This window comes from Coregonus clupeaformis, chromosome 19 (genome assembly GCF_020615455.1).
Source record: "Coregonus clupeaformis isolate EN_2021a chromosome 19, ASM2061545v1, whole genome shotgun sequence".
Taxonomy (NCBI): domain Eukaryota; kingdom Metazoa; phylum Chordata; class Actinopteri; order Salmoniformes; family Salmonidae; genus Coregonus; species Coregonus clupeaformis.
The window spans coordinates 58,347,852-58,370,009 of record NC_059210.1 but is presented as its reverse complement, the minus strand read 5'-3'; the positions used below and the strand labels follow the sequence as shown (position 1 = coordinate 58,370,009).

Sequence of the window (22,158 nt, the reverse complement as noted above, 5' to 3'; positions counted from 1 at the left end):
TTATCACTGACTACTGCGCCAGTACCTCTATATCACCACCTTGTGTTCAGGATGTGTGTCTGTGTGTGTCTGTGTGTGTCTGTGTGTACAGTTGAAGTCGAAAGTTCACATACACTTAGGTTGGAGTCATTAAAACTAGTTTTTCAACCACTCCACAAATTTCTTGTTAACAAACTATCGTTTTGGCAAGTCGGTTAGGACATCTACTTTGTGCATGACACAAGTAATTTTTCCAACAATTGTTTACAGACAGATTATTTCACTTATTGTATCACAATTCCAGTGGGTCAGAAGTTTACATACACTAAGTTGACTGTGCCTTTAAACAGCTTGGAAAATTCCAGAAAATAATGTCATGGCTTTAGAAGCTTCTGATAGGCTAATTGACATCATTTGAGTCAAAAAACGAAGACTGTCCCTGAAACAAAGACAGTTCTGCCAAGTTGTTCTGCGGGAGTTAGTCGAGGGAGGCCCCGCTCTCTCGCTTCCCCAGATGTTTAGTTAATTTCATTCCGATCTCCTTTGCATTAGTGTAGCCTTTTCTGTAGCCTGTCAACTATGTGTCTGTCTATCCCTGTTCTCTCCTCTCTGCACAGGCCATACAAACGCTTCACACCGCGTGGCTGCTACCACTCTAATTTGGTGGTCCCTGCGCACACGACCCACGTGGAGTTCCAGGTCTCCGGCAGCCTCTGGAACTGCCATTCTGCGGCCAACAAGGCAGAGTTAATCTCAGCCTATGCTACCCTCCAGTCTCGACTTCTTGGCGCTGACGGAAACATGGATTACCACAGAAAACACTGCTACTCCTACTGCTCTTTCCTCGTCTGATCATGTGTTCTCGCATACCCCGAGAGCATCTGGTCAGCGCGGCGATGGCACAGGAATCCTCATCTCTCCCAAGTGGACATTCTCTCTTTTCCCCCTGACCCATCTGTCTATCTCCTCATTTGAATTCCATGCTGTCACAGTCACTAGCCCATTCAAGCTTAACATCCTTGTCATTTGTCGCCCTCCAGGTTCCCTTGGAGAGTTCATCAATGAGCTTGACGCCTTGATAAGTTCCTTTCCTGAGGATGGCTCACCTCTCACAGTTCTGGGTGAATTTAACCTGCCGACGTCTGCCTTCGACTCATTTCTCTCTGCCTCCTTCTTTCTACTCCTTTCCTCTTTTGACCTCACCCTCTCACCGCCTCACCCTCTCACTCACTCACTGCAACTCCCCTCCAAGTCTCCGACCACTACTTTGTATCCTTTTCTCTCTCGCTCTCCTCCAACACTACTCACTCTCCCCTACTCAGATGGTAATGCGTCGTCGCAACCTTCGCTCTCTCTCTCCCGCTACTCTCTCCTCTTCCATCCTATCATCTCTTCCCTCTGCTAAATCCTTCTCCCTCCGGTCTCCTGATTCTGCCTCCTCGACCCTCCTCTCCTCCCTTTCTATATATTTTGAATCTCTATGTCCCCTATCCTCCCGGCCGGCTCAGTCCTCCCTCCTGCTCCGTGGCTTGATGACTCATTGCGAGCTCACTGTCACGATCGTCGTAGTAATGAGTAGACCAAGGCGCAGCGTGAGAAACAAACATGACTTTAATTAGTTAAAGTTTCTAAACAAAACAAAACACGACTCGTGAAGTCCACGGTGACAATGACCGAACACGGAACAAAAACCCACAAACCCAAAGTGAAACACAGACAGTTAAATATGGCTCCCAATCAGAGACAACCAGCAAACAGCTGACACTCGTTGCCTCTGATTGGGAGTCACATTTAACTGTCTGTGTTTCACTTTGGGTTTGTGGGTTTTTGTTCCGTGTTCGGTCATTGTCACCGTGGACTTCACGAGTCGTGTTTTGTTTTGTTTAGAAACTTTAACTAATTAAAGTCATGTTTGTTTCTCACGCTGCGCCTTGGTCTACTCATTACTACGACGATCGTGACAGAAAAACCCACCATACCAAGACCAAGCAGCGTGTCCAGGAGCAGGCAGCCTGGACGTGGGAGCAGATCTTGGACGGGCAGGGGTCCTGGACCTGGGAGGAAATCCTGGCCGGGATGGATCGCCGGCCATGGAGTGAGACGGTGGAGGCGCGCCGTAGAGAGGAGTTACGGCGTGATCAGGGTCGTCGTCGGACGGTCGTGAGGCAACCCCAGAAAATGTTTAGGGGGCACACGGCATGGACGACGGGGCTGACGGAGGAGAAAAGGGGGCGGATCCAGAAGGCCACCAGGCCAGGGGTACACCGCCCTGTACGTCCTGTGCGGATGCCTCACACAGAGTGTGTGAGGGTAGGCATTCAGCCAGGACGGGTGGTGGCCGCTATTCACTCCAGGCCTCCTAACCGTCTCCACAGCCCGGTTCGGCCTGTCCCTGCTCCACGCACCAAGCCTACGGTGTGCGTCGACAGCCCAGCCCGGCCTGTCCCTGCTCCACGCACCAAGCCTACGGTGTGCGTCGACAGCCCAGCCCGGCCTGTCCCTGCTCCACGCACCAAGCCTACGGTGTGCGTCGACAGCCCAGCCCGGCCTGTCCCTGCTCCACGCACCAAGCCTACGGTGTGCGTCGACAGCCCAGCCCGGCCTGTCCCTGCTCCACGCACTAAACCTACGGTGCGCGCGCCGCCAGCCCGGTCCGGCCTGTTCCTGCCACCCGCACCAAGTCTACGGTGCGCGTCGCCAGCCCGACCCGGCCTGTTCCTGCCACCCGCACCAAGCCTACGGTGTGCGTCGACAGCCCAGCCCGGCCTGTCCCTGCTCCACGCACCAAGCCTACGGTGTGCGTCGACAGCCCAGCCCGGCCTGTCCCTGCTCCACGCACTAAACCTACGGTGCGCGTCGCCAGCCCGGTCCGGCCTGTTCCTGCCACTCGCACCAAACCTACGGTGCGCGTCGCCAGCCCGACCCGGCCTGTTCCTGCCACTCGCACCAAACCTACAGTGCGCGTCGCCAGCCCGGTCCGGCCTGTTCCTGCCACTCGCACTAAGCCAGGGGTGCGAGAAGTCAGCCTGGTAAGGCCCGTTCCTCCTCCACGCACCAAGCCAGGGGTGCGAGTCGACAGACTGGACCAGGGGCACTATGGGGGTGTATTGAGGGTGGTGGTCAAGGCCGGAGCCAGAACCGCCGCCGAGGAGGTATGCCCGCCCGGCCCTCCCCTGTTTTGTTTAGTTGAGGCGCGGTCGCAGTCCGCGCCTTTAGGGGGGGGTACTGTCACACCCTGGCTCTGGGACTCATTATGTTGAGCCAGGGTGTGTTCATTCTATGTGTTTATTTCTATGTTGGTAGTTCTGTTGTGTTTATTTCTAGGTTGGTCTGAGTGACTCCCAATCAGAGGCAACGTGTGTCAGCTGTTTGCTGGTTGTCTCTGATTGGGAGCCATATTTAACTGTCTGTGTTTCACTTTGGGTTTGTGGGTTTTTGTTCCGTGTTCGGTCTGTGTCACCGTGGACTTCACGAGTCGTGTTTTGTTTTGTTTAGAAACTTTAACTAATTAAAGTCATGTTTGTTTCTCACGCTGCGCCTTGGTCTACTCATTACTACGACGATCGTGACACTCACAGAACAGGGCTCCGGGCAGCCGAGCGGAAATGGAGGAAAACTAGACTCCCTGTGGACCTGTCATCTTTTCACTCCCTCCTCTCTACTTTTTCTTCCTCTGTTTCTGCTGCTAAAGCCACTTTCTACCACTCTAAATTTCAAGCCTCTGCCTCTAACCCTAGGAAGCTCTTTGCCACCTTCTCCTCCCTGCTGAATCCTCCTCCCCCTCCCTCCTCCCTCTCTGTGGATGACTTCGTCAACCATTTTGAAAAGAAGGTTGACGACATCCGATCCTCATTTATTAAGTCAAATGACACCGCTGGTCCTGCTCACACTGCCCTACCCTATGCTTTGACTTCTTTCTCCCCTCTCTCTCCAGATGAAATCTTGCGACTTGTGACGGCCGGCCGCCCAACAACCTGCCCGCTTGACCCTATCCCCTCCTCTCTTCTCCAGATCATTTCCGGAGACCTTCTCCCTTACCTCACCTCGCTCATCAACTCATCCTTGACCGCTGGCTATGTCCCTTCCGTCTTCAAGAGGGCGAGAGTTGCACCCCTCTTCAGAAAACCTACACTCGTTCCCTCCGATGTCAACAACTACAGACCAGTATCCCTTCTTTCTTTTCTCTCCAACTCTCTTGCTATCTCACTCAGAATGACCTTCTTGATCCTAACCAGTCAGGTTTCAAGACTGGTCATTCAACTGAGACTGCTCTTCTCTGTGTCACGGAGGCTCTCTGCACTGCCAAAGCTAACTCTCTCTCCTCTGCTCTTATCCTTCTAGACCTATCTGCTGCCTTTGATACTGTGAACCATCAGATCCTCCTCTCCACCCTCTCCGAGTTGGGCATCTCCGGCGCTGCTCACTCTTGGATTGCGTCCTACCTGACAGGTCACTCCTACCAGGTGGCGTTGCGAGAATCTGTCTCCGCACCACGTGCTCTCACCACTGGTGTCCCCCAGGGCTCAGTTCTAGGCCCTCTCCTATTCTCTCTATACACCAAGTCACTTGGCTCTGTCATATCCTCACATGGTCTCTCCTATCATTGCTACGCAGACGACACACAATACATTTTCTCCTTTCCCCCTTCTGATAACCATGTGGCGAATCGCATCGCTGCATGTATGGCAGACATATCAGTGTGGATGTCAGATCACCACCTCAAGCTGAACCTCGGCAAGACGGAGCTGCTCTTCCTCCCGGGGAAGGACTGCCCGCTCCATGATCTCGCCATCACGGTTGACAACTCCATTGTGTCCTCCTCCCAGAGTGCAAAGAACCTTGGCGTGACCCTGGACAACACCCTGTCGTTCTCTACTAACATCAAAGCGGTGACCCAATCCTGCAGGTTCATGTTCTACAACATTTGCAGAGTACGACCGTACCTTACACAGAAAGCGGCACAGGTCCTAATCCAGGCACTTGTCATCTCCCGTCTGGATTACTGCAACTCGCTGTTGGCTGGGCTCCCTGCCTGTGCCATTAAACCACTGTAACTTACCAGAAAGCTGCAGCCCGTCTGGTGTTCAACCTTCCCAAGTTCTCTCACGTTACCCCGCTCCTCCGCACACTCCACTGGCTTCCAGTTGAAGCTCGCATCTACTACAAAACCATGGTGCTTGCCTACGGAGCTGTGAAGGGAACGGCACCTCCTTACCTTCAGGCTCTGATCAGACCCTACACCCAAACGAGGGCACTACGTTCATCCACCTCTGGCCTGCTAGCCCCCCTACCTCTACGGAAGCACAGTTCCCGCTCAACCCAGTCAAAGCTATTCGCTGCTCTGGCACCCCAATGGTGGAACAAGCTGCCCCACGACGCCATGACAGCGGAGTCACTGACCACCTTCTGGAGACACTTGAAACCCTACCTCTTTAAGGAATACCTGGAATAGTATAATATTAATCCTTCTATCCCCCCCTTTACTTCCACTGTCTTTTGTCTAAACTAACACCTGACTTATTTCACCTGCTAGCACTGACTTGTTTAAAGAAATGTACTTATTGTGATCGAGATGTAGTTGTCCCTGATTGCACTGACTTTGCTCACAGCTGCTTGTTTGAAGAAGTGTACTTACTGTGATCAAGATGTGGTTGTCCCACAGGCTATCCTAAATTGAATGCACCAATTTGTAAGTCACTCTGGATAAGAGCGTCTGCTAAATGACTTAAATGTAATTGGAGGTGTATCTGTGGATGTATTTCAAGGTATACCTTCAAACTCAGTGCCTCTTTGCTTGACATCATGGGAAAATCAAAAGAAATCAGCCAAGACCTCAGAAATAAAATTGTAGACATCCACAAGTCTGGTTCATCCTTGGGAACAATTTCCAAACGCCTGAAGGTACCACGTTGATCTGTACAAACAATAGTACACAAGTATAAACACCATGGGACCATGCAGCCATCATACCGCTCAGGAAGGAGACGCGTTCTGTCTCCTAGAGATGAACGTACTTTGGTGTGAAAAGTGCAAATCAATCCCAGAAAAACAGCAAAGGATCTTGTGAAGATGCTGGAGGAAACAGGTACAAAAGTATCTATATCCACAGTAAAACGAGTCCTATATTGACATAACCTGAAAGGCCGCTCAGCAAGGAAGAAGCCACTGCTCCAAAACCACAATAAAAAAAGCCAGATTACGGTTTGCAACTGCACATGGGGACAAATATCGTACTTTTTGGAGAAATGTCCTCTGGTCTGATGAAACAAAAATAGAACTCTTTGGCCATAATGACCATCATTATGTTTGGAGGAAAAAGGGGGTACCTTGCAAGCCGAAGAAGACCATCCCAACCGTGAAGCACGTGGGTGGCAGCATCATGCTGTGGGGGTGCTTTGCTGCAGGAGGGACTGGTGCACTTCACAAAATAGATGGCATCATGAGGAAGGAAAATGATGTGGATACATTGAAGCATCATCTCAAGACATCAGTCAGGAAGTCAAAGCTTGGTCGCAAATGGTTCTTCCAAATGGACAATGACTCCAAGCATACTTCCAAAGTTGTGGCAAAATGGCTTAAGGACAACAAAGTCAAGGTATTGGAGTGGCCATCACAAAGCCCTGACCTCAATCCCATAGAACATTTGTGGGCAGAACTGAAAAAACGTGTGCGAGCAAGAAGGCCTACAAGCCTGACTCAGTTACACCAGCTCTGTCAGGAGGAATGGGCCAAAATTCACCAAACTTATTGTGGGAAGCTTGTGGAAGGCTACCCGAAACGTTTGACCCAAGTTAAACAATTTAAAGGCAATGCTACCAAATACTAATTGAATGTATGTAAACTTCTGACCCACTGGGAATGTGATGAAATAAATACAAGCTGAAATAAATAATTTTCTACTATTATTCTGACATTTCACATTCTTAAAATAAAGTGGTGATCCTAACTGACCTAAGACAGGGAATTTTTACTAGGATTAAATGGCAGGAATTGTGAAAAACTGAGTTTAAATGTATTTGGCTAAGGTGTATGTAAACTTCCGACTTCAACTATATGTGTGTGTGTGTGTGTGTGTGTGTGTGTGTGTGTGTGTGTGTGTGTGTGTGTGTGTGTGTGTGTGTGTGTGTGTGTGTGTGTGTGTGTGTGTGTGTGTGTGTGTGTGTGTGTGTGTGTGTGTGTGCTCTTATAATACATACAGTACCAGTCAAAAGTTTGGACACACCTACTCATTCCAGGGTTTTTCTTTATCTTGACTATTCTACATTGTAGAATAATAGTGAAGACATCAAAACTATGAAATAACACATATGAAATCATGTAGTAACCAAAAAAGTGTTAAACAAATCAAAATATATTTTAGATTTTAGATTCTTCAAAGTAGCCACCCTTTGCCTTGATGACAGCTTTGCACACTCTTGGCATTCTCTCAACCAGCTTCACCTGGAATGTTTTTCCAACAGTCTTGAAGGAGTTCCCACAAATGCTGAGCACTTATTGGCTGCTTTTCTTTCACTCTGCGGTTCAACTCATCCCAAACCATCTCAATTGGGTTGAGGTTGAGTGATTGTGGAGGCCAGGTCATCTGATGCAGCACTCCATCACTTTCCTTCTTGGTCAAATAGCCCTTACACAGCCTGGAGGTGTGTTGGGTCATTGTCCTGTTGTTCTTGAAATGTTCCGTATTGACTGACCTTCATATCTTAAAGTAATGATGGACTGTCGTTTCTCATTTGAGCTGTTCTTGCCATATTATGGACTTGGTCTTTTACCAAATAGGGCTATCTTCTGTATACCAACCCTACCTTGTCACAACACAACTGATTGGCTCAAATGCATTAAGAAGGAAAGAAATTCCACAAATTCACTTTTAACAAGACACACCTGTTAACTGAAATGCATTCCAGGTGACTACATCATGAAGCAGGTTGAGAGAATGCCAAGAGTGTGCAAAGCTGTCATCAAGGCAAAGGGTGGCTACTTTGAAGAATCTCAAATATTTGTTTAATACTTTTTTGGTTACTACATGATTCCATATGTGTTATTTCAGTTTTGATGTCTTCACTATTATTCTACAATGTAGAAAATAGCAACAATAAAGAAACACCCTGGAATGAGTTGGTGTGTCCAAACTTTTGATTGGTACTGTATATTAACAACTTTACAGAGATATGGAAACATCCATTTCCGTATGCTATGGACATTGGGCAACACCATTAGCAACTTATCATGGGTGAATGGATGAGCATATTGTCATTGAGAGTCAATAATCTTCAGAAAGCCCAGCATTTCTTAATCAACTATGTAGACTAGTATTCTCAAAAATGTATATGAGATGACCTAATAAACGTATTACTGTAAGGTTGATTAAAATAAATATATATATTTTTAATAATGTATAATATTATAACAAAATTGTAGTACTATTTTTAATAGGCCTTTCATCAGTCTATTATTATAATCATGTGCGCGCATGGGCTTTGAACATCATGACCTATTTGATGCTGGAGTCCAAAACAAGTGCTTTAGGTTTCTATTGGTCGACTGCAAGGACAGGGCGGAGATAGGCACATGTGTTTTTAAAGTACGCCCGTGAAAAGCAAAGCAAATGATCTTCTTCAGTGATTGCTGAATAGGTTGATGGCAGTAATTACGATGTCTATCCGGATATCAAATATGGTGGTGGAACCCAAATGTGGATATTAACGCAAAAACCTACCTGGAGGCCTGGGATGTATTAGAATAAATTACCGCTGATTTGCTCTCGAAAGATCAACAGGTAAACAATGTCCCGTTACTTAATTGTAAAGGTGTAGTCTATACTGTGGGAATAACGGTGCAACCGTGGATAACGAGTCTTCTATATAATGTAGCCTACAAATTGAACCGGACATAGCCTATTTTATTTCTACAAAGAGTGATCATCTAAAATTTTACCAAAGAGGCTCAGACAGTGTTCATGCAAAGTTATTTATTTCAGTTTTACTGTCTTTGATGAGGCCATGTCACATTTATATAGTGTTCCACAAGCACTTTTTTCGATATACTTCAGAGAGTTAGGAAATTAATTTAATATCCTGTGCGTTATAGGCTACTAATTGTGTGGGTATCGATGCGTCAGGGAGATTCAAGTATGTTTAATTTGAGTCCAAAGATAATAAGCTTCGCATAGCCAATGAATAGCCGAGGTATCAGTTGGAAAGTGTATTGACTTGACAATGAAACATAAACCGTTACTTTCTTCCTTTAGTGCACCTGTCACGCAGAGAAAAAAGTAGCCTATAGGCTAGCCCAAGTTGATATGATTATGCCGAGTAGCCTGCACTCATTGCTTCAGAAAAACAACCATGTCAATACATTATTATTAATTAATCAGTGTTTATTCATCTCTGTTTCTTAGGGTATGTTTCTGTATTAGATTTTTCTGTTATAGACCTATGCACAAATTATGACAGTCGGTCTAGCCTACCTAAATATATTAGGGTACACTTATTTGATTATGATCCGAATTTAAAGTTAGGCTAGGAAAATTATTTATCTGAATTATAATGTTCATTCTGAACAACCTGATTCAAAACAACTAAATAAAGCCAACTGTCAACCCTGACATCCCATAGTAGCAGGTCATGCCATAATGAATGGTGCTGCAGTGCTGCTGAATATTGGATAGAAATTATTGATCAATTCTTTGCAATAATACAAATTTAAAAAACGAGCAGGTTTATGTAACCAGTTTCCATCTGTCTCAGCTGGTGCTGTCCTAATTGCACGCAGGCAAACTAAACAGTTGCAGTCTGTGTGGTGCAGCTAAGCCCAGTGCATGCAGTCACACTGATGACCTGGTTAGATAAGGGTTGATGTGGAATCTAATGAATGGACTTCACAATGACATGGTTTACAGATTTAATTTGAGGAAACAGAGTGGGTGTGACTGAGGCGTGCTGTTGACTTCCACCCCAGTCTTATTGGTTCTCCCTGACCTTTTGGACTCAGTAGGCTGTATCGGTTTGATACTGTAGCCAGTGTCTTTCCTGGTCTCTGATGTCCATGTTCTTGGTCTGTCATATGTTGTCAGTGTGTACAGTCTGTCTTTCCATTGGTTTGTTCTTTCATCATTACTTTTGTTTTAGCCTTGAGTCAATGCAGTTAGTGGCGTTGGTGTTGTGGTGTAACGCAGGTATTGGTAGTTAGTCAGTTGGAGAAGATTAGCACGTCCCATATGAAGCTCATTCACAGTGAACCAGCCTCTATCTCTCTCAGGATAGTAGGCCAAGCCTATGGGTTATACGTCGCTACATGAAATATTCACCGAAAACCTAATGAAATGCAGATGTACAAATACAGTGCATTTGGAAAGTATTCAGACCCCTTGACTTTTTCCACATTGTGTTACGTTACAGCCTTATTCTAAAATGGATTAAAGATATGTTTTTCCTCATCATTCTACACACAATACCCCATAATGACAAAGAAAAAACTGGGTTGTAGAAATTTTAACACATTTATAAAAAATATATAAAAAACTGAAATATCACATTTAAATAAGTATTTAGACCTTTTACTCAGTACTTTGTTGAAGCACCTTTGGCAGTGATTACAGCCTCGAGTGTCACGATCGTCAGGGAGAGACCAATGCGCAGCGTTGAAGGTGAACATATTTATATTTATTTAATGATCACACGATCAAAACAACAAACGAAAACGTGACGTCTACGGTTTAAACACAAACCAACACGAACAAAAACCCACAAATACAAAGGGAAAACAGACAGTTTAAATATGGCTCCCAATCAGAGACAACCAGCCAACAGCTGACACTCGTTGCCTCTGATTGGGAGTCACTCAGGCAAAACATAGAAATAGACGAACTAGAACCCCCAACATAGAAACACACCACATAGAACAAACACACCCTGGCTCAACAACTAGAGTCCCATAGCCAGGGTGTGACAGTACCCCTAAAGGCGCGGACTGCGACCGCGCCTCAAAAAGAGCAAAACAGGGGAGGGCTGGGTGGGCATACCTCCTCGGCGGGGTTCTGGCTCCGGGCTTGCCCACCACCCTCCAACAAACCCCCCATAGCGCCCCTGGTCCGGGTCTGGCCCCGCTGGCTAGAGCTGGACTGGACGTAGCAGGAGCGGTTAGCTTCAACTCCGTGAGTGGAGCCGTTGACCGGTACCTGGTTAGGCACCGGTGACCCAGGCACGGGTTGTGCCGGACAGACAGACGCGCACCCCTGTCTTGGTGCGTGAGGCAGGAAAGGACCGGACCTGGCTGGCGATACGCACCCCTGGCTTGGTGCGTGGAGCAGCAACGGGCCTCACTGGACTGACGACTCGCACCCCTGGCTTGGTGCGAGTGGCCGGAACGGGCTGGACCAGGCTGACGACTCGCACCCCTGGCTTGGTGCGAGTGGCAGGAACGGGCTGGACCAGGCTGACGACTCGCACCCCTGGCTTGGTGCGAGTGGCAGGCACGGGCTGGACCAGGCTCACGACTCGCACCGTAGACTTGGTGCGAGTGGCAGGAACAGGCCGGGCCGGGCTGGCGACGCGCACCGTAGACTTGGTGCGAGTGGCAGGAACAGGCCGGGCCGGGCTGTCGACGCGCACCGTAGGCTTGGTGCGTGGAGCAGCAACGGGCCTTACCGGGCTGGCGATGCGCACCGTAGGCTTGGTGCGAGGGGCAGGAACAGGCCGGGCCGGGCTGGCGACGCACACCGTAGGCTTGGTGCGGGGAGCAGGCACGGGCCGTGCCGGACTGACTGGCGCACCACTGACTTGGTGCGGGGAGCAGGAACGGGCCGGACCGGGCTGACCAAGCGCACTACTGACTTGGTGCGGGGAGCAGGAACGGACCGGACCGGGCTGGCGAAGCGTACCACAGGCTCGATGCGGGGAGCAGGAACAGGCCGGACCGGGCTGGCGACGCGCACCACAGGCTTGATGCGAGGAACAGGAACAGACCGGACCGCACTGGGGACACACACCCCTGGCCCTACGCGGGGATCAGGAACGGGCCGGACCGGACTGGTAACACACCCCAGTACCTCTCGCCGTGCCTCCACACTTTCCTTCCCCTTAGTGACCAGTGGCCCCCTTAACATGGCGGCCTCCTCTGCCAACCCGCTGGACCGCTCTATCGCGGCCTCCTGCTGCCCCGACGTCGTGAGCCCCCCCATAAAAAATGTCTGGGGGTCTCTCCTCCCCGTGGGCCAGGCCTCTATAGTTTTCGCCCAACTCTCGCTCTTCTGCCTCCAACTCCAGCCATTCTGCTCTTCATTAGGCTTGACCCAGTCGAGACTCTTCCTCCACTGTTCCCAAGTCCACCCTCTCTGCTCTTCACTCGGCTTAGCCCAGTCGAGACCCCTACTCCATCGATCCCAAGTCCTTCCTCTCTCCTCTTCACGCTGCTTGGTCCAGTTTTGGTGGGTTTCTTCTGTCAATAAATGTGTTTTTACATTGTTTGCAAACTGATATGTGACACGAATTAAAGCCAAAATAACATGCAAAACAGGCAAAAAAAAGAAATATATATATATATATATATTTCTTTTTTGCTGTACAGGTGGGGCTCAGAATGACGGGTCTGTCACGATCGTCAGGGAGAGACCAATGCGCAGCGTTGAAGGTGAACATATTTATATTTATTTAATGATCACACGATCAAAACAACAAACGAAAACGTGACGTCTACGGTTTAAACACAAACCAACACGAACAAAAACCCACAAACACAAAGGGAAAACAGACAGTTTAAATATGGCTCCCAATCAGAGACAACCAGCCAACAGCTGACACTCGTTGCCTCTGATTGGGAGTCACTCAGGCAAAACATAGAAATAGACGAACTAGAACCCCCAACATAGAAACACACCACATAGAACAAACACACCCTGGCTCAACAACTAGAGTCCCATAGCCAGGGTGTGACATCGAGTCTTCTTGGGTATGACGCTACAAGCTTGGCACACCTGTATTTGGGTAGTTTCTCCCATTCTTCTCTGCAGATCCTCGCAAGCTTTGTCAGGTTTGATGGGGAGCCTCGCTGCACACCTATTTTCAGGTCTCTCCAGAGATGTTCGATCGGGTTCAAGGCCAGTCTATGGCTGGGCCACTCAAGGACATTCAGAGACTGGTCCCGAAGCCACTCCTGCGTTGTCTTGGCTGTGTGCTTAGGGTCATTGTCCTGTTGGAAGGTGAACCTTCGCCCCAGTCTGAGGTCCTGAGCACTCTGGAGCAGATTTTCATCAAGGATCTCTCTGTACCTTGCTCTGTTCATCTTTCCCTCAACCCTGACTAGTCTCCCAGTCCCTGCCTCTGAAATACATCGCCACAGCATGATGCTGCCACCACCAGGCTTCACCGTAGGGATGGTGCCAGGTTTCCTCCAGACGTGACGCTTGGCATTCAGGCCAAAGAGTTCAATCTTGGTTTCATCAAACCAGAGAATCTTGTTTCTCATGGTCTGAGAGTCTTTAGGTGCCTTTTGGTGAACTCCAAGTGGGCTGTCATGTGCCTTTTACTGAGGAGTGGCTTCTGTCTGGCCACTCTACCATAAAGGCCTGATTGGTGGAGTGCTTCAGAGATGGTTGACCTTCTGGAAGATTCTCCCATCTCCACAGAGGAACTCTGGAGCTCTGTCAGAGTGACCATCGGGTTCTTGGTCACCGCCCTGACCAAGGCCCTTCTCCCCCGATTGCTCAGTTTGGCCAGGCAACCATCTCCAGGAAGAGTCTTGGTGGTTCCAAACTTCTTCCATTTAAGAATGATGGAGGCCACTGTGTTCTTGGGTACCTTCAATGCTGCAGAAATTTTTTTGTACCCTTCCCCAGATCTGTGCCTTGACACAATCCTGTCTCGGAGCTCTACGACAATTCCTTCGACCTCATGGCTTGGTTTCTGCTCTGACATGTACTGTCAACTGGGACCTTATATAGACAGGTGTGTGCCTTTCCAAATCATGTCCAATCAATTGAATTTACCACAGGTGGACTACAATCGAGTTGTAGAAACATCTCAAGGATGATCAATGGAAACAGGATGCACCTGAGCTACATTTTTTGTCTCATAGCAAAGGGTCTGAATACTTATGTAAATAAGGTATTTCTGTTTTTACATTTCTATACATTTGCAAAAATTTCTGAAAACCTGTTTTCGCTTCGTCATTATGGGTATTCTGTATAGATTGATGAGGGGAAAAATATTTAATACATTTTAGAATAAGGCTGTAACGTAACAAAATGTGAAAAAAAGTCAAGGGGTCTGAATACTTTCCGAATGCACTGTATTTGTACATCTGAATTTCATGAGGTTTTTGCCCCATTAAGCCCCATACTCCCATGCAGATAAACACTAGTTTCTATTCCTAGTCAACCTGACTGTGACATCACTGGATGAGCAAAACAGAGATGATGGAGTTGGATGAGATGGTGCTTTCAAGACAACTAGGAACTCTGGGAAAAATGATGTCAAATCATGACGTCAGTGATCTTCACATTTACATTTACATTTACGTCATTTAGCAGACGCTCTTATCCAGAGCGACTTACAGTTAGTGCATACATTATTCATTTTTTTTATTTTCATACTGGCCCCCCGTGGGAATCGAACCCACAACCCTGGCATTGCAAACACCATGCTCTACCACCTGAACTACCTCCCTGCAGGTTGGAAAGTCTGAGTTCTAAAAAGATGCTCGAGTTTCCGACTTGGAATTCCGAGTTGGATGCTTGTTTTTTTTTCAGAGTTCCCAGTTGTCTTGAACGCACCATCTCATCCAACTCTCTCATCTCTGTCATGTCACTGTCAGGTCGACTAGGAATAACAACTAGTTTTGGTCTGTATGATGCAGTAGTTAGTGCATACATTTTCTTACTTTTTATTCGTACTGATGACCATGAGAGATGACCGTTCAAAACTTTTTTTTCCAGAGTTTCCAGTTGTCTTTAACGCACCATAAGAGCCATGTATTTTGCTGCATCTCTTGCCAGGATACAGGTTACTCTCTTGTCCTTATGCACATTTCAAAGTCCCCACATTCAGTAAAGAGTGCAATATTTTCAAGGGAAAAGTAAGTTCATTAAATTATACACACTGATCTCTGCTCCTTTAGAGCTTTTATCTTTTACAGTCAAAAGGCCTACTTAGTGTAAATCAATTGGTAATAGCTTACTCTAAATACCAAGTGTTTACGCCAAGGGACTTTGAGAGTGCGGACACGTATTCACTATCTAGTATGTTTCATTTCCGTTTCAAAGTCCCCACATTTTATTTGTTTATAGGTTCTACACTGAGTGTCCAAAATATTAGGAACACCTGCTCTTTCCATGACATAGACTGACCAAGTGAATCCAGGTGAAAGCTATGATCCCTTATTCATGTCACTTTTTAAATCCACTTCAATCAGTGTAGATGAAGGGGTCGAAAGGTTAAAGAAGGATTTTTAAGCCTTGAGAGAATTGAGACATGGATTGTGTATGTGTGCCATTCAGAGGGTGAATGGGTAAGACAAAAGATTTAAGTGCCTTTGAACGGATATGGTAGTAGGTGCCAGGCGCACCAGTTTGAGTGTGTCAAGAACTGCAACGCTGCTGGGTTTTTCACGCTCAACAGTTTCCCGTGTGTATCATGAATGGTCCACCACCCAAAGGACATCCAGCCAACTTCACACAACTGTGTGAAGCATTGGAGTCAACATGAGCCAGCATCCCTATGGAACGCTTTCGACAACTTGTAGAGTCCATGCCCTGACACATTTAGGCTGTTCTGAGGGCAAAAGGGGGTGCAACTCAATATTAGAAAGGTGTTCCTAATGTTTTGTACACTCAGTGTAAAGGGATTCAGTAAAGTGTGCAACATTTTAATTAAAGTTAATTAAAGTAAGTTAATTAAATTATACACACTGATCTCTGCTCCTTTAGAGCTTTTATCTTTTACAGTCAAAAGGCCTACTTAGTGTAAATCAATTGGTAATAGCTTACTCTAAATACCAAGTGTTTACGCCAAGGGACTTTGAGAGTGCGGACACGTATTCACTATCTAGTATGTTTCATTGGACAAGACAGATTATACCTCATAACGAGATATGAAAGTGTCTTTTCAACCCGCAAGGGCCAACCAAAATAACCCTTGTGTGCAACCGACTGCCTCTCACACGGGACTTCATCCAAATAACATCTTGACCTTCTCTCTGTGACAGTGGTTCAAATGACTGGTAGTTGTTTTGGCATTAGGGTGGAAATATGCCGACAGATAGTAATTCATACCCTGTGGTGCATTCTAATGGCTCTCTCAGGCCCACACAAATGCAGTCGATAGTTAGTTGGCTTTCTAATTCAGTTGTCCTTGTTGCTCTGTTGTATGCACTGCAAGGTTATTGTTGCTTTAAAAGAGACCATCCTGTGTAGAACTTGTTTACAGGTAGGCACTTTAAACCTGATTACATGATTAAGTTGTAGAAGTTGTTGAATTAGAAGAAGAAACTGAACAGGTGTTATTCTATCCTAGTTTTATTTTAGCTCTCTGGGTTGATCCCATAGTAGATAATTGAAAGATCCCACAGAAAATATTGACTTAAATATGACTTTTTAACTTGTAAATAATTCCGCTCCAGTATTTACCACGAGCCCGTCCTCCACAATTAGGGTGCCGCCAACCTCCTGTGTGCTCCAATGACTTGTTTGATTAACATGAACTTGATCAATTTGACTCAGCTTTCAATTGGCTGACCTAACCTAATTAATAGCAGTAAGCAGAGCAGACAGGATCTGTTACCTTGTCAGCTGCCACAGAACTGGAATAAAAAAGTCTGTGTGATGTCTACAATCCCTGAGCCCAACGTTTACTTAAATATTCTAAAATGTACAGTAGAATGTATTTACTTCTGTATGAATATTCAAGTTGTGGTGATGGCACCTTTGAGTGTTGAATGCATAATTTAGACAACAGGTAACCTTTTTCTTTCTGCTTGTCCTTTTCTTTAGCCCACTTCACTGATGAGGTCCAAGACACCCATAAGAGAGGAGGACTGAGCAGGCCCCTTGCCAGCACAGCTCTCCTCTGGAGAAGCCCAGGTGCAACAGCAGCAGGGGCAGCGTTTCATCATCCAACTCCCTAGGACTCTACAGTCCTGCCCTCCACATTTCCTATCTTAGTGGGTCCCCGCGAGCGTTCAAAACTGTTTCTCCAACGCTTCTACCAAAAACTCAGACTGTTTTCCAGAGCAGAAGTAGCGGTTGGGCCCAGCTGCTCCTCCTCCCAGGGGGAAGCCATGGGGAGCCTGCGAAGCCACCGCTACAGCATCGTCTCCTCCGAGGAAGACGGCATGAAGCTGGCCGCCATCGCCGCCGTGCCCAACGGCTACGGCAACGGCATGGTAGCCAAGGCGGACACGGCGCAGCAGCAGACTGTGAGCCGCTTCGTCCAGAAGGACGGCCACTGCAACGTGCAGTTCATCAACATGAGCGAGAAGGGCCAGCGCTACCTTGCCGACCTGTTCACCACCTGCGTGGACATCCGCTGGCGCTGGATGCTGATCATCTTCTGCCTGTCCTTTCTCCTCTCCTGGCTCTTCTTCGGCTTCGTCTTCTGGCTGGTAGCGCTCTCCTATGGCGACCTGGAGAACGAGACGCAGATGTGCGTGTCCAACGTCAACAGCTTCACCGCTGCCTTCCTCTTCTCCGTGGAGACGCAGACCACCATTGGCTATGGCTACCGCTACGTCACCGAGGAGTGTCCCGTGGCCGTCTTCATGGTGGTATTCCAGAGCATCTTCGGCTGCATCATCGACGCCTTCATCATTGGCGCCGTCATGGCTAAGATGGCCAAGCCCAAGAAGAGGAACGAGACGCTGATCTTCAGCCACTACGCCACGGTGGCCATGCGGGACAGCAAGCTGTGTCTGATGTGGCGCGTGGGGAACCTGCGCAAGAGCCACCTGGTGGAGGCCCACGTTCGCGCCCACCTCCTCAGGTCGCGCACCACAGCCGAAGGCGAGTACATCCCCCTGGACCAGATGGACATCGACGTGGGCTTCGACAGCGGCGTCGACCGCATCTTCCTGGTGTCGCCCATCACCATCGTCCACGAGATCGACGAGGACAGCCCCTTGTACGAGATGGGCAAGCAGGAGCTGGAGACGTCCCAGTTTGAGATGGTGGTGATCCTGGAAGGTATGGTGGAAGCCACGGCCATGACCACCCAGTGCCGCAGCTCCTACGTGGCCAGCGAGGTTCTCTGGGGCCACCGCTTCGAGCCAGTCCTGTTCGAGGAGAATAACTACTACAAAGTGGACTACTCCCGCTTCGAGAAAACCTACGAGGTGCCCAGCACGCCCCAGTGTAGTGCCAGGGACCTGGCCGAGAAGAAGTCCCTGGTCTCTAGCTCCAACTCCTTCTGTTACGAGAACGAGGTGGCCCTTGAAAAAGTGGAGATGGAGGAGGCGTTTGACGAGGAGAAAGAGGAGGATGAGGAGGAGAAGGAGGTGAAGGAGGAGGAGGTAAAAATTGAGGATCAGGGTGCTATTGAGAATGCAGCACTGGTGGAGACAAACACAGACACAGTCTCTGTACATTCTGAACACGATCAGGATACCAGGAGTCCGACGATGCCTTCAGAAGCAAGGCCTCTAAGACGAGAATCAGAAATATGACTGCAGAGAAGTTAGGGGGGAAATACTACATGCAATACTACTATGATAGGTTTGACCTTTGCTCCTAACGGCTTTCTGTACTACTGCAGGATGGCTTGACCGTGAGGTGGGTGTCATTTTCTGAGCAAGACACTCAAACACAAGCAAATACAGAATTAACAGACCAGAGAAAATGATGCAATATTATTTATTCTCTTCAAACAAGTCCCTCGTCTGGTGGGAGGCGATGGTAGCTTGACTGAGAGGAGTTGGTGGCTCTTCTGGCCCGTGGCACTATAGGAATGAGACGTGTTAGGTAGTAGTGTATTGCAGATATTACTGTAGTGTACTGTAGTACTTACTATAGTGTTTTGGTTTTATTATCTTTTTTATTATCTTTTGTTATATGTGGTCTATGGGTGGCACACATTGTGACGTGGGGGAGGGGAATGTGCAGGACATATGCAAATGCAGTATTAGGATACCAATACAATGTGTACTGTAGTATTCTACAGTCTACTCAAAAATGATATAGTAAGCACTACATCAGGGTTCCTCAATTGGTGGCCCGGTGGCTTTATTTGGCCCCCACAAGTTTTCTGAGCAAAATAAATTGAAATTAATATATTTTTCATTATTTATAATTTTAATTGTTGGACATAAAAGTCTGTAAAAACACCAGGAAATCAGTTCCCAGTGATTTTTATTTGGGAAATCTGTTCCCAACTATTCCCACGCAAAATAGACACGTGATTGTATACAAATGTAAGCAAGGTTTGAAATTATTATGTTTTAGTCAAATATTATATATTTTTGGGCTTTATATTTTGCAGTCTACAAATTATTTGTAATTATGTTCCAGACCCCCGACCATCCGCTCAAGAAAAAATCAGCCCACGGCTGAATCTAGTTTATGATCGAGGGATATTAAAATGTGTAGTATAGTTTTCTACAGTATACTACAAAATTCCATAGTAAGCACTACACGATCGTGGGATACTACAATGTGGAGTATAGTATTCTACAGTATACTACAGTTTAATCGCTGTAAACGCTACCTGCTACAACCAAAGAGATGTTCCCATTTTGTATATTTTGTAAATATGAGCTGCCCCGCTGCAGCGGCCATTTTGAATTAGCTTAGTGTTTGTTTACTTGGACTAATTAATGGTGGCTGAAGAGGGATAGTGTAATGTATATTATCCAGAACAAAGGGAAGAGAGAATATTTTGGTGTAAAAGATTGTGTCAGTTAGATACCAAGAGATGTAGGTACAGAATGGAGTTATTTTCTTCATTTTACTGTTGCACAGTTTGACAATCTAAAAGTATACACAGCTTAATCTGTTTGATGTCACAGCTTAATCGCTGTACAAAAAGTATATATTTTTGTTTGTCACCCTTTGAAAATAATCTTTGAAGATTATATGTAATACCACTAATTTGGCTACAGTTTTCAAACAGGTAGTCTTCCTCGATGGAAACAACCCCATCTATGGTGTGTGTGTGTGGTGCGTGCATCTGTGCATGTGTGTATCTAGCGCTGCATAGCTCATATGAGTGTGGTACTGTACGTTATGCTTCAGTCCATCTTCTTGTTGTCTTAGTACAGATGTAGGATCTTAATTTGACCAGTATTGTCGCAGCAAAATAATCCTGCAGCAACAGGATTTGAACATTTAGTATTTTCCACCAATGTAATGTTGCTTGATCGGTGGTTAGGCTATTAGCTGGCTAAAGTTAGGCTACATGAAAAGTGCAATACTGTTAATATAACTGTGTGTTAGTGCAGGTTTTCAGTGAATGTATGTAAATCGGCAAGCTCATCTGCATTCCTCCAGTGCATAAATATTCTCAGCAACAACAGAGTGGTCAAAGTTAAGATCCTACATCTGTATAGCACATTTTGCAACGTGAGCCTTAACACAAGTCTCAGTAACGTGAGCCATCACTTGAGATTTGGCTTTAAAACAGCTCACAGGGCAAGAGGTGTCATTCAAACCGGCATGAAGATACATCTCAATGAAATACTTTTTAATGTGCAATACGGTCCAGGGGTACCTAGGACAGGGGATCCCAAACTGTTTTTGCCCGCAACCCCATTTTGATATCCAAAATTGTTCACGACCCCACCATGTGAAAAAAGTGATGTAGTCGATGGCCAATGTTTACTTTTTAAATGTGGGCTATGACAGTCTATTACAAATCAGTCTGACAGTACTTTTGAAGGAAGTATAGTTTCAAGTGACTGAAATGCATCAGAAAGGTATTGGGAAGTTCAGAAGATCATCAGGCAATAATTATGTATGATCTTCTGTGTAGAAAAGATCATCATTGATTATGTTATTTTCCCCCAGTCTGATTTAATGCCTGGTCTTGTCCACTCTGTCATAATGAGTCCTGCACAGATTGTGGTCAGAGGGAAACATAAGACACATACAGGATGTGTTCCTGAGAGTCTTATCTTTCAGTGATGGGGTCATAATATTGTGTAGCTTAAACAGTTAAAAGATAGAGCCTCATTTGTAGGAAGAAAACACAAACCACTCTGTTTATTACAATCGCATCCAGCAGCAAATGGAGGTTACTGACTTAACCCCGGTTCTGTGAACCTAGCGCGATGTTGTTTATTTTATTTCCGTTTCTCTCATGACCCCATTTTCAAATCAGGAAACCACACATGGGGTAGCGATCCCTAGTTTGTGAAACGCTAACCTAGGATGAGGTGAAGAAGGATAAGACAGTGATTTCATTCAACGGAACTCCCACTGAATAGATGCGTTAAAGAGGTCAATTGAACTGGGCCAAAACAATGGCATTGCCATGGATACGCGTGGGGGAAAGGGCCGTGGGGGGAAGCTCCCGAGTCTCCTCATTGCCCCCTAGCAAAATCTGCCTACATCAAGGCAATTTTTATAGGTGTACAGTGCCTTCAGAAAGTATTCATACCCCTTGACTTTTTCCACATTTTGTTGTGTTACAGCCTGAATTCGAAATTGATTCAATATTTTGTTCTCTCTCACCTATATACACACAATACCCCATAATGACAAAGTGAAAACATGTTTTTAGAAATGTCTGCTAATTTATTGAAAATGAAATACATAAATATCTCATTTACATAAGTATTCACACCCCTGAGTCAATACATTTCAGAATCACCTTTAGCAGCGATTACAGCTGTGAGTCTGAATGAATTGTGAATAATGACGAGTGAGAAAGTTACAGATGCACAAATATCATACCCCCCAAAAAATACTAACCTCCACTGATGGTGAGAGGTTGCCATGTCTTGAGGGTATGATATTTATGCGTCTAACTTTCTCACTCATCATTATTCACAGTTAATTCAGGATTATCTGTAATCATGCTAGCATCCACATTCATGTGGATGTTTTTAGAAACATATTATATTCTTATTTACAATAAAAGTGTCTCCAAAATGACACAATACATTATTTACCATTCATTTCTATTGGGCACAAAATAATCTGAAACACAATCAAATTAATGAGCAAATTCTTCCAATACATGTGTAGAGTCACAAGCTTGA

The 22,158-nt window shown here is 46.3% G+C and overlaps 1 protein-coding gene across 1 annotated transcript; it reads left to right on the top strand.

Moving 5' to 3' along the window:
* The first annotated feature begins 8,626 nt into the window (after nucleotides 1-8,626).
* Nucleotides 8,627-18,703, top strand: LOC123481394 (inward rectifier potassium channel 2-like). The gene is made up of 2 exons (XM_045205183.1): nucleotides 8,627-8,755; nucleotides 16,961-18,703. Exon 2 carries the CDS (start codon nucleotides 17,248-17,250, stop codon nucleotides 18,625-18,627), a length of 1,380 nt encoding a protein of 459 aa, XP_045061118.1. The 5' UTR covers nucleotides 8,627-8,755; nucleotides 16,961-17,247; the 3' UTR covers nucleotides 18,628-18,703.
* The last annotated feature ends 3,455 nt before the right edge of the window (nucleotides 18,704-22,158 follow it).